Below are 13,520 nucleotides of genomic sequence, written 5' to 3'. Positions count from 1 at the left end.
TTTTCTAAACAAAATTCCAAACAGAGTACAACTGTGTTTTTTTTCTGGGGAAGAATACGACTGTTCAAACATGTTTTTTGTGTTGCAAAAAAAAAAAAAAAACAAAACAAAAAACAAAAAAAAAACATTCTTGGAAGTTACTTCAAAAGATTGACTGAAGATTATGTCGATTGTTTAATTTGATGTGAAATAGAAATACGATTATTACTACGTCAACTTGTGATATAATTAATTATCAGTAGAATTATAAAATAAAAAAATGTATTTTAGATACAAAAATGATGTATAATTTATATAAGGAAAATGTTTAATTTTACTTTCCATTATACTATCAGTATAAAAATACTCTTTCCGTTAGTCCATAGCCCAAATATACTAAAAAGAAAACTAGAGTCATTTTCTTGTCTTGATCCATTTTATAATTCACAAGCGGGGTTATTGTGTAGATAGATCTTACCTTTGTTTGGTGAAGACAGAGAGATTGTTTTCGAGAGACGCTCGGCTCATTCACGGTCCATTTTATTATACCAAGTTTAAAATATTAATCCAATTTTTTCGGTACAAAAGTATCTTTATCGTTTTGCTAGTCATTTTCTTGTTGTGGTCCATTTAGTTCTCGAGCATTAAATCAATTTTTAAATGTCTTATAAATATTCCAAAAAGGAAACTAGTGACTTATATTTAACATCCAAAATGATTATTTAATTTATTGAAAGTAATATAGATAGCTTTTCAGAATCAGTGTAATTTTCACCGAAGTAATACAAACTTCAACGTATAACCATTAGAAAACTAAGAGAATAAAATATTAATATCATATTGGGTAGAAACATAATTAGCTATTAATATCATTATAATTTCGAATATTTCTTTCAACACAGGGCTCTTGTTGGGATTGAAAATAATAAGGTGTCATGCGAAAACTAACAAAGAGAACTTTGATGAGGATAATTTAGACGATAAAATAAAAATATTATAAGAGAATATGATAACGATGTTTGGTCAATTGACCTACATACGAAAAAAAAAATATAAAAATTATTAAGAGAAAAATCCTCCCTAAATAAAACTCTCGTACATACTATAGATTGTTGTGTTCATGTGCATGAAAGGGAGATTCTCAATGTCGCAAACTTTTTCCTATAAGTAAGGAATATGTTAAATACGAAAAAAAATCTATTTCTTTCAGTCTCTTTTCCTTTCCTTCAAGAAAAGAGAAAATCCAATCAGGACAAATTTCTAACAAATTCTATGACCCAAATTTTAAAAACCTTTAGTAGCCGTATCACATTTCTGATAGACAGTATAAAAGAGCATATGTCTTCTGTTAATTATGAGTTTCATTGAAATTTTAAAATTTAATACTACTTCTTCTGGTCCTAAATAGTATTAGTTTTTTCAAACCAAAAATATTTTGAAAAAATAAATTAAGAGAGTTAAAAGGTTGTTTAACTAAATACACTTATGAATAAAACAAGTAAAATGTTCTTTTTCGTAAAAGGTGTGGAAAATCTTAAAACGAATAACATGAATTGGGGTAGTAAACAATGGAGATGTAGAATGTGACCTACTTTGTATATTCTGATGTAAGCATGAGACCTGGTATTAATTAGTAGTCGTACATTATTAAACGATCATATAAGTAATGTGTACTTTATGAATTGCATTAAAAACTTTTGAATTCTAATATTCTTATTCATAACCTCTTTTATAAAAGTGAAAAACTACCTTCTATATCTGCTTCCAAAAATAATAGTCAATAATATATATATTTTTTACATATTAATATATAATATACTTCTTTTATATATATCTATATTTTATATTTACATAGCGTATGTAATTATTTTTGACAACCGATCAAATATGTAGATTATCCTTTGGGGTTTCTATCCTTTGTCTATACTTGTATTACGGTGCGACTAACTTAAATTAATGTTGCATAAGGTTCATTAAATTAGAAAGCGCTTTCTATTAAAATAAATTTATTTAAAAGGTATAAATTTAAAATCCTTTAATTAAGAGTGAAAGATCCAGACCCTTAATAATAATTCGGCGGAATATATCTAGAATGTGCCCTACTTTGGGATGCGTGTGGAAGCATTCAATTTCTACTTATCGTTACGAGTTGCAACCGATTCCCATGTTTTGTAGCGATTCCAGGCGGGCTTTTGGGTCTCTTACTTTTCACGCCTAACTTGGCTAAGCTTTCAATATCTTATACAATGTTGCTTTCTTAGAGTCTTTTATTTTACATAATTACAAAGGACAAATACAAAATTTTAAGTTATTTTTAAGAAACTAAGTTTAAAGTAACAATTCGAAACAATAAAATAGACAAGAGATATAAAGGAGAAATAGAAGAGATATTCTGAATTATTTCTTTTATATATTTAAGTGTCTACAATATCACTTCGTATCTTCTATTTATAGTATTACGTAAAGGTATACAAAAGAATGTCATAAACATGACATTAAACATTTGAGATCATGGAGGACGTTGCGAATGTTATGGAGGTATGAGAGTTACAACCATAACTCCATAAGTATTGGAGTAGTGAGAGTTATATAGAAGAGTAGTGGATATTACTCCTTTATGAGTTATGGACATCTACCATTAGATAATTATTTATAACAAAGTTAACATTTTTAAAATAACTCATCACTTTTCTTGTGATAACAAGCAATTTAATATTTATTTGTAAATTATTCAACTCTATAAATATAGTTAGCGTGAAATGTAATAAGCATATTTACACATACTCAAGATGGAATTATATTCGTTGAAAGATGGTCAATTAAATATTTTTTGTCGAAATATTATGTAGATATAAGTTAAATGTTATACATTGCTACTATTAACAAGCGACAATATACATACTTAGAATCCATTCGTGACTGATAACCATGGTAGCAATGCATTAGTGATGACCATGAATCTTGGTTAGATAATCATGCACGCAAAGTACCTTCACCATTTTTTATGGAATGATGTTTAATCACTCTTGACACTTTTAAGGAGTTTAAAAAGGATGAAATATCATATAAATGTCGCTACTTATTATGTGATATAAGAAAAATTGTTATTCTATAACTTGTTATTTAAAAAAGTAAGGCTCCAAATGACATATACAATACTCCTTTAATTTGGTGCAGATATTAGTCGTTTTTTAAACTGTATTGGTTCCAAATATTGCTCTAATTAATGGAGTTTTTCTAATTTATCAGGTGACACATTAAAGAAAGAGAAATGATAATCTCGACAATTATTTTTATTATTAAGATTATTAATGTTTTTTTAACGGTATACAAAAATTTAAAAAGCCAGAGATAATAAGTACTGAGATTGTATTTTTTTTAATCGGGATATTCTATCTTCATTCGATAAAAATCTTGTGACATATTGATTTAACGACTAAACCTGAAACTAATATGGGTTAGTTTTAATAACTCTTTAAATTGGGGAAAAATCGAAAATAGTCTGATTTACAACCTAATATGCTGAAAAAATACCAGCATAATATGGTAGAGTTCAAATTTTACATATGAGATTCCAGCATTGTGCTGGAATTCATAATATTTTAAAGTTCCAACATAATATGCAGGAAATTAATACACAAAAGTTATGTTATCAAGCATATTACCGTGGTTCAATTAGGGTATCTTTGTCCAAAATTTATCTTTACCTTAAATAATGATTACTTTTCAATAACTTTGCAATCACGGACTATCTTTCAATAATCACCCCTAAAAATGACTATGCCATACCATTTTGACCTTTAAATTATTAAAACTTAAAGACCTAAAAAAAACTGCTGCTTTGACCCGAGTCTCTTTATTCATCAGTAGACTCTTCATTTTCAGCAGGCCATAATATCAAAATTAATGTGTTTTATTCCCAGTATTATCATTGCGACAGAGGGTCCATGAAGTTAATACTTACTCCAACAACTTTCTAAAACTTTTTAAGAGTAAAAATTCAAATTGGTACGTAGTATTTGTATTTATATAGTATAAACTTTGATTAGACATCTTTTGCATTTTCGTACCGTTATATTACCATATACTCCGATCCCTTCAATATTTTAAGAAGAAGATTGAATAATTTAAAGAGAAATTTTCATAAAGCACTATCTTTTAGTAGTAATTAGCTATCTATAGATACTATTTGCTATATTACGGATTGTAGATACCTTTTATATTGTTATAAGATGTATTATATATATTTAAGTTACTCTATTCATGAATACAATAGCAAAAATAGGCATGAATCAGGGAAGTCCAGCTAATCAGTTGTTGTATTCGAGTGTATTCGATTGTATTCCTAGCGTGAAACATGGGATTACAGCTGAACAAATTATTGTATTCGACTGTATTCACTGCGTGAAATAGGGGATTAGACTGTTTTTAAATGGAAAGTGTATCAATTAGCATAATAGACACCTAATATAACTCAACAAACTCAATTATAACACATAAATTTTGTATTTCCAGTTATAAAAAAGATTCTCAACCGAAAAACACCCCAAAAACATAGCAATCTTCAGAGAAATTATATAATACATCTGAATACATAAATTATATTAATTAAAAATATATATATGAATACATTCATGGAATACAACGAGACAGTGAATACAATGAAATACACGGAATACAACGAGATACATTGAAATATAATGAAAAAAAAGACAATGAATACAATGAAATACATGGAAAAATACAGCGAGATACATTGAAATATATTAACAGAAAATTTAAGTTGCTCAGCCCCAAACTCCATCGTCTTTGTTCAAGAACAAATTCTAATTTTTGGCGAATCCACCGTCGAGCAATGGTGGCAGAATAAGGACTCTGTTAAAGCTTGAATCTTGTATTGAAGATGACGGAAGTTGAGAACCTCGAGTTTATCCAATATTAAGACTTTTCTTCCTCCAGAAGATGAACCTCGAGAAGATGACATCGTCTACAAACAAAAAAAAGATTTTAATTGAAGTCCCTAAAAGAATTTTCTTAATGTTAGATTGTTATACAGAAGCTTAAACTGGAAAAGGAATTTAGGGCCAAAATTTGAAGAGCATCTTGCGGTTGAGTGTAAAAAGGATTTACGCCAAAAGATTTAACATCCAAATTAATCCAATCCTCCCATTCAAGAATTTGACATACATCACATATTCAATTCCCATGCTGACAACTAGTTTTCTTCTTTTCTTAATTTGGACAGAACAATTAAGAGGATTTGCGATATTTTTAAGCCATCAAAATTTTGAATCTATTCCAGATTTATCCAATATTAGGACTCTTCTTTCTCCAGAAGATGAACCTCGAGAAGATGACGCTGTCGAGCAATGGTGACAGAATAAGAACTCTTCTTTCTCCAATAGTAACATACCTATAGCTTTAGTAACCTCGAGTTTATTAGCGAACCATTCTTCGTTAGCTTTAGTCATGTTCCAATTACAATGGCGAAGAAGAGTCAAAGCAACATCCGATGGAATTGGAGAAATTGGGATCGGAGAGAACGTAGGTGATGTGGGTGAGACAAATTTTGAGATTGAGCATCATGTTTTCAGGGAGTGAGGGAAGAGAATGACATGTATCAAAGTAGATAGAGAAAGAAAATAGTGTAACTGAATAATGTATTTAGTGGCTTAGAGGTAGGAGGTAACCAAAATTAAATATTTTGCTATAAACATTAAAAGGTATATATGAAATATAATTTTTTTAAATAATATTTATTTAAAATAAATAAGGTGTTAACCTTTGCTACAGGAGGTAAAAATTCTTAATTTAAACCGTTTTTTAATTTCGTATAGTCCAATGAATAGGATGAAACAGTCTTTAACAATGAAAAAAATGCAAAACCTTATCCATCTCAAGCAGACAAATTTTCTGTTGTCCCTACTTGCCAACCCCCATATCAATTGACCTTTTCTTGTGTTACACAGCTCATAGATATGTTTGATCCCTTTATTAAAATAAAATTTAAGTTACACACAAAATGTAATGTAAATCTTTTGAAGATTAGTACTCCTTCCTGTCCCGTTTAAGTGATTTTTTGGCTCTTTTAATACATATTAAATAATTCATCTTTTAGTATTAATTAATAATAAAATTGATCATATTAAACTTAATTTACTCATTAAAAATATAATAAACTATTCCTAGACTCTTCACTCCAAGGACAACTTTAGAAAGAAGAAGTTAATTCATTTTTTATATCTGAAAAAAATAAATATTGTGAACCACAAAAAAAATAAAAAAAATCACTTAAATAGGACCGAAGGAAGTATTATTTAACATATAATAGCATGTTACTTATTATTTTTGTCAATTAATATTTATTATAGAGTTTAATGTGTGCATATATATTATATTATCAGTGCATATAACTAAAATTTAAAATAAATACAAACAATCTGAAATATCTATTTCATTGATATCATCATCGCTTTCCCACTTAAATAGTACTCCCCGGTTCAAAATATGTGATTTTTTGACTCATTTTTTATGGTCCAAAATAATTGATTTTTCCAGATTTCAAGAATGAATTAATTATTTTTTTGCCTATATTGCCCTTGGAGTAAATAATATTAGAATATGTGTTAGGAGTGTTTATGTGAAGAGATAATAAAGATTAATTTAATTAATTTTATTGCTAATTAATATTAAAAAATAAAAATTTTAATATGTGTGAAAATAACAAAAATTACTTATTTCGGACCGGAGGAAGTAGTAGCAGTAGTATTCTATCATCTACGTAGAAGCAATAAAATCTACGTTACCAATGCAAAGTATTTAATGCTCACTGAAAATTTGGTGTCTCTTTAGTCAATACTATAAACAAATTTCTTCTATGTTAGTTTGTCTTTTTCTACTATTGTTTCTTTGGTCTTAGCACCAGGCAGTGATTGAACCTTCCCACCTAAAAGATGCTACTCCATTTCTCAACTAACTCTCTGGAACCAAAACCTCAGATGCAATAAGAGGTAAATTAACTTATTAGAACTTATTAAATACAACGGTGCACTAAGTTTCTATTATGCGCGGAGTTTGAGGAAGAGTTACCTTAGATTTCTGTAAGGGGGTGTTTTCACCGTTCGAACCCATAACCTCTTGATCACATGTCAATAACTTTACCAATTACGCCAACACTCTCGTTCTATTAAATACAATATGATATATAATCTTGAAGATACTAAACAGAAATTAAAAATTACTGTACTAACTTTCATGAAAAAGGGTAACTTGTCTCTTCATGCCAAAGTTGTTGTGTGGTTAAGAAATTAGTTATCTTGTTCTGTTTACATAGTTTGTAGTAGTAAGTTTTCTTGGTTTTCTTGACACTTTTTGCTTCTTTCTTTTGGCAGGAGAGAATAGTGGGCTAATTTTGTGATCATGGCAGCTGATTCATGGCTCACATCTCTTGAATGTTCAGCCTCTGAAATCCAATCTTCAGATAATTCTTCTTTTGTCTCAGTTGCCTTAAAATGGCTTAAGTTCATTTTTCTTATACCATGTTCTCAGAGGATTCTGTTATCATCTGTTGATCTGCTTTTCTTGTTGATCTTAATAGTATTAGCAGTTAAAAAGTTAAGTTCAAGATTTTTGAAGAATGGAAATTCCACCTCTTCCCTTAATAAACCTCTCTTAGTAGAAAGGCCTCAAGTTAGAGTTACCTTTTGGTTTTATGCATCTTTAGCTGTGACAGCTGTTTTAGCCATAGCTTATAGTGTTCTTTGCATATTAGCCTTTACTCAGGGTGTTCAATCAACTTGGGAAATGACAGAGGCTTTTTTCAGGTTGTTTCAAGCTCTAACTTATCTTGTAATTTTTGTGCTAATTGTACACGAGAAGAGATTTGTTGCTGTTTCTCATCCCATGCCACTTCGTGTCTATTGGGCGATGAGCTATGTTATCGTGCTTCTTTTCGCGATTACTGGCACTATTCGTCTAATTTTGTATGGAAAAAATGTGGATTTGAGCATGAGAATGGATGATATAGCTGTCTTGGTTAGTTTCCCTTTGTATTTGTATCTTCTCATTGTTGCCATAAAAGGATCATCTGGAATTTGTACTAGTAGCCAACATGAAAACTCTAGGCTAGAGACAACAGATGAAATGATTCTGATGGATCCTAATGTGAGTGGATATGGCGCCGCTTCACTATTCTCTAAAGCAGTATGGAATTGGATGAATCCATTGCTTAGTAAAGGATATCAATCCCCTTTAAAGTTAGATGAAGTGCCTTCTCTCCCACCTGGTTTCCGAGCTGAAAGATTGGCGGATTTCTTCGAAAAGAATTGGCCTAAGCCAGGTGAAAATGTGAAGTATCCTGTACTAATGACATTAATCAGATGTTTCTGGAGAGACATTGTTATAATTAGTGTCCTTGCAATAGTGCAGTTGGCTGTTATGTATGTTGGACCAGTTCTTATCCAAAGTTTCATTAGTTTTGCTTCTGGGGATAGAACTACAAATCCCTATGAGGGCTATTACCTAGTCTTGATCCTGTTTGTTTCGAAAGTAATAGAAGTTCTTAGTGCACATCACTTCAATTTCAAATCTGAGTTACTCGGGATGAAGATTCGGTCATCTCTTATCACTACTTTATACAAGAAAGGTCTAAGATTGACTTGTTCCTCTAGACAAGCTCATGGTGTAGGACAAATAGTGAATTACATGGCCGTTGATTCCCAACAGCTTTCCGATATGATGCTACAGCTGCATTCGCTTTGGATGATGCCATTACAACTTGCAGCTTCATTACTTCTCTTGTACTATTACCTGGGTGTTTCTATGTTTGCGGCGTTTGGTTTAATTGTTGGATCTATGATCTGCACATTGTATATTACACGCAAGAACAATCAATTCCAATTTGAATTGATGATGAAACGCGATTCAAGGATGAAGGCTATAAATGAAATGTTGGGAAACATGCGCGTCATCAAGTTTCAAGCATGGGAAGAACACTTCAAAGAAAAGATTCAATCGTTACGTAATGAGGAATTCAGTTGGCTTAGTAAGTTCACGTACTTGCTTTCTTGCAACTTGTCACTGCTATGGAGTTTGCCACCAGTCATAGCAGCTCTTACATTTTTAGCTGCAATTCTTTGCAAAATCCCTCTAGATGCTGCCACAGTATTCACAGCAACAACAGTTTTCAGAATTTTACAGGATCCAATCAGAACCTTCCCCCAATCCCTTATGTCAGTTTCACAAGCCATGGTATCGCTAGGTAGGTTAGATGGATATATGACAAGCGGTGAATTGGATCATAGTGTTGTCGAAAGAGTAGAAGGTTGTAGTGGAAGGATCGCGGTTGAGGTAAAAGATGGGAATTTTTCATGGGAAGATGATGGTGATCAAATTGTTCTGAAAGAAATAAATGTTGAAATCCGAAAGGGGGAACTTGCTGCAATCGTTGGAATGGTTGGATCAGGGAAGTCCTCTTTGCTGGCATCAATTCTTGGTGAACTTCATAAGTTATCCGGAGAGGTACAATCAATCACATTTTGTCTACTTCACCTGAATTATTACTGCTAGTCTATTGTAGTTTCTTACACTTGCCCTTTTATACAGGTCAGAGTGTGTGGAGCCACTGCTTATGTTGCGCAAACCTCATGGATACAGAATGCTACTATCCGAGAGAACATCTTGTTTGGTTCACCAATGAACAATGAAAGATATAGAGATGTAGTACGGGTTTGTTCCTTGGAGAAAGACTTGGAAATTCTGGAACATGGAGACCAAACTGAGATAGGAGAACGAGGAATCAACCTCAGCGGAGGTCAGAAGCAGAGGATACAACTTGCAAGAGCAGTATATCAGGACCGTGATGTCTATCTTCTTGATGATATATTTAGCGCCGTTGATGCTCAAACTGGATCAGAAATATTTAAGGTCACTCCAATTGATATATCACTTTGATTCTCAAATTCTTTTGTGATTTTTTTTTGCATAAGTTGCTATAGGAAATCTTTCCAAGTTATTAATTATTACAGTAAAACATTTGAATGAGAAGAAAGCATGGTACATAACTGACAGCGGTCTTCGTAGGAATGTGTAAGGGGAGCTTTGAAAGATAAGACTATTGTTCTTGTCACTCACCAAGTTGACTTCCTACACAATGCAGATCTTATACTGGTAAGCACCACAGTGACTTACTTCGCATAGCAACTCGATCAAGTATATCGAAAGAATTCTAGTTCATTATTTACTACATTGACAGGTGATGAGAGATGGTAAGATTGTGCAGTCCGGGAAATATGAAGAGCTTCTAGAATTGGGAATGGATTTTGGTGATCTTGTCGCTGCACATGAGAACTCAATGGAGCTCGTGGAAAGTAGCACTGGTGAGAACCTCCCACAAACACCAAGATCACCTCATCAAGTAACCCCAAAGTCGCCGCAGAAATCTCAAGAGGAAACCAATGGTGAAAGCACTTCTTTAGACCAACAACCAAAGAATAGTTTAAAGCTTATTGAAGAAGAGGAAAGAGAGACTGGTCATGTCAGTTTTGACGTCTACAAGCAGTACTGCACTGAGGCATTTGGATGGTGGGGAGTAATAGTCGTATTAATCATTTCTGCACTATGGCAAGGGTCCACTATGTTGAGTGACTATTGGCTGGCATATGAAACTTCAGAGGACCATATATTCAGTCCTTCTCTTTTCATAAATGTTTACTCAATCATAGCTGCCATTTCTTGCATCTTTGTGATCAGCAGATCATTTCTTGTCGCGTTTTTGGGTCTCAAAACAGCTCAACATTTCTTTGATCAAATTCTTGACAGCATACTGCATGCTCCCATGTCATTCTTTGACACTACCCCTTCAGGAAGAATATTAAGTCGAGTGAGTCAAAATGTCCATATTGTGATTTATGCTTGAGAGTAGTGTGTGGTAGTATTCTTTCCTTCACTAATCTAAATGGACAATTTTTGCTTTTCAGGCATCAACGGATCAGGCATATGTTGATTTTATGATTCCATTATTTCTAAGTATAGTGCTTCTGATGTACTTCACATTAATTGGCATGTTGTTCATTACATGCCAAAGTGCTTGGCCAACAATTTTCCTCATGATTCCCCTAGTTTGGCTTAACATCTGGTACCGGGTAAGAGAATGAAAGGTCATACAGACCTAATTGCAGTTGAAACAGTTATTTACTGCTATTAATAGCATATCAACTTTCCTTTTTCATCTGACATACAGAGATACTACATTGCATCTTCGCGCGAACTAACAAGACTTAGTTCAATCACCAAAGCTCCAATCCTCCATCACTTCTCTGAAACCATATCAGGAATCATGACTCTACGCTGCTTCAGGAAGGAAGATCACTTTTTTAAAGGAAATGTTGAGAGAGTCAATGCTAATCTGCGGATGGATTTCCACAGCAACGCGTCAAATGAGTGGCTAGGTCTTCGCCTAGAGTTTATTGGTAGTATTTTGATCTGCATTGCCACCATTTTCATGGTCTTGCTCCCAAGATTTCTTATCTCACCAGGTGAAATTCTTAAATCACCATTTTCCTGGTCTTGGCTTCATTTCCGTTTTGCTACTTGGTTGATTCTTTTTTTATCTGTCATTAGAATACATCGGCTTGGCACTGTCCTATGGACTGCCTCTAAATGGTGTGCTCTTCTGGACGGTATACATGAGCTGTATGGTTGAGAACAGAATGGTTTCAGTAGAAAGGATTAAACAGTTCATAAGAATACCATCTGAGGCTTCATGGAGGAGACCGAATTGTCTTCCATCGTTAGATTGGCCCTATCGTGGTGACATTGACATCAACAACTTGAAGGTGTGATATTAGAATCATTTTTCTAGCTTCTTTTCCTTTTCAAAGCATTAGGAGATTAACACATATATCTTTGTGCAGGTTCGGTATAGGTCTAATACTCCACTTGTTCTGAAAGGAATCTCCCTTAGAATCAACGGAGGAGAAAAAATTGGCATTGTTGGGCGCACTGGAAGTGGGAAGTCTACTCTGATACAAGTTTTCTTTAGGCTAGTTGAACCTTCAGCTGGAACCATCATAATTGATGGTGTTGACATTTGCAAGTTAGGACTTCATGATCTTAGATCACGCTTCGGCATCATTCCTCAAGAACCAGTCCTATTTCAAGGGACAGTTAGAAGCAATATTGATCCCCTAGGACAGTATTCAGATGATGAAATATGGAAGGTATGTATAGCATCTGCATTTCTATCTAATAATATCATCTCTTTTTTGGAATTGACTTATCTTTAACTTTTCTTTTGTATCTCTTAGAGTCTTGAACGCTGCCAATTAAAAGATGTGGTAGCAGCCAAACCTGAGAAACTCGATGCGTCAGTGGTAGATAGTGGAGAGAACTGGAGTGTTGGACAAAGACAGCTCCTTTGCTTAGGGAGAGTCATGCTCAAGAATAGTAAAATTCTTTTCATGGATGAAGCAACAGCTTCTGTTGATTCCCAAACTGATGCTGTCATCCAAAAGATCATTCGTGAGGACTTTGAAGCCTGCACTATTATCACCATTGCTCACCGAATACCAACTGTCATAGACTGTGATCATGTTCTTGTTATAGATGATGGTAAGTTTTTAATGGCCTAAGCGGGTGTCCGTTACGCTTATAAGCTTATAGACACTTTTAGTTTATCTACGCGTTAAGTAAACTTTAAAAATGCTTATTAGTAGAGTGATCCTGCCAATTTCAAGATTTTGATGATGTTGTGGTTTTGACAGGATGGGCAAAGGAATATGACAGACCAGCTACCTTACTTGAAAGGCCATCAATATTTGCAGCATTGGTTCAAGAGTATTCTATCAGATCAACAGGTTTATGAGAAAGAGTGCTTTAACTTTGGAAATTTGAATCCAAATCAGCAGAAAGTGATATGATATTTTCTATGTCAAAATCCTCCCCATGTAACATGATATTTTTCTCTTATCCAAATTTTGTAGTCAAATTGTTTTTAGATGAATGACCATGTAACACATTATTATTCTCAACTACTGTGTTATTTGTTACTCCCTCTGTCACTATAAGCAGAAGCAGAGCCAGGATTTCAAGCTTATGGGTTCGAGAGCCTAATCTTTTTAAGTTAATGAGTTCTAAACTAATAATTTATACATATTTAATGAAAATTTTAAGACACACATTATTTGAACCAAAGTTACTGGGTTCGGCCGAACCCGTAACCAATACTGTGGTTCCGCCTCTGCCTATAAGAATGGCATTACTACTACTTCAAGAGTCAATAAGTGAAGTGTAACACTCCGTAAATTCGGCTTAGGTGTGGACGTGTTAAATGAGTAGTAATATTATATTTTAGACATGTGAAGTTCTATCTGGATGAGTATGGGTGCAAATAGTTGTTTTAGAATCAAGATGGAGAGGTGCATAAGACTCGATAAAATCGACTAAGTTTATGAAAGGTCTGTCTTCCAGCAGTATATCGTGAAAATCTGTAAGTAATTTGGGAAAACTCAAAACATACAAGTTGTATCCATTTGAAATAACTT

At 33.1% G+C, this 13,520-nt stretch overlaps 1 protein-coding gene across 3 annotated transcripts; it reads left to right on the top strand.

The window, feature by feature from the left end:
• Nucleotides 1-6,799: 6,799 nt before the first annotated feature.
• Nucleotides 6,800-13,069, top strand: LOC107815575 (ABC transporter C family member 14-like). 3 transcript variants are annotated; one of them, XM_016641184.2, is made up of 11 exons: nt 6,800-6,989; nt 7,371-9,498; nt 9,583-9,903; nt 10,060-10,146; nt 10,232-10,858; nt 10,956-11,120; nt 11,219-11,513; nt 11,599-11,813; nt 11,892-12,197; nt 12,285-12,588; nt 12,741-13,069. In XM_016641184.2, the coding sequence occupies exons 2-11, from the start codon at nt 7,399-7,401 to the stop codon at nt 12,839-12,841; spliced, it is 4,521 nt and encodes a 1,506-aa protein (XP_016496670.2). In that variant the 5' UTR covers nt 6,800-6,989; nt 7,371-7,398; the 3' UTR covers nt 12,842-13,069. The 3 variants fall into 3 exon arrangements, with proteins under 3 accessions (XP_016496670.2, XP_016496671.2, XP_016496672.2); XM_016641185.2 differs by having other exon boundaries at nt 6,964-7,079; XM_016641186.2 differs by lacking the exon at nt 6,800-6,989 and adding an exon at nt 7,043-7,243.
• Nucleotides 13,070-13,520: the final 451 nt, after the last annotated feature.

Source organism: Nicotiana tabacum, chromosome 7, assembly GCF_000715075.1.
Source record: "Nicotiana tabacum cultivar K326 chromosome 7, ASM71507v2, whole genome shotgun sequence".
In the NCBI taxonomy this organism is placed as follows: Eukaryota; Viridiplantae; Streptophyta; class Magnoliopsida; order Solanales; family Solanaceae; genus Nicotiana; species Nicotiana tabacum.
This window is presented reverse-complemented; position numbering and strand designations above follow the sequence as displayed.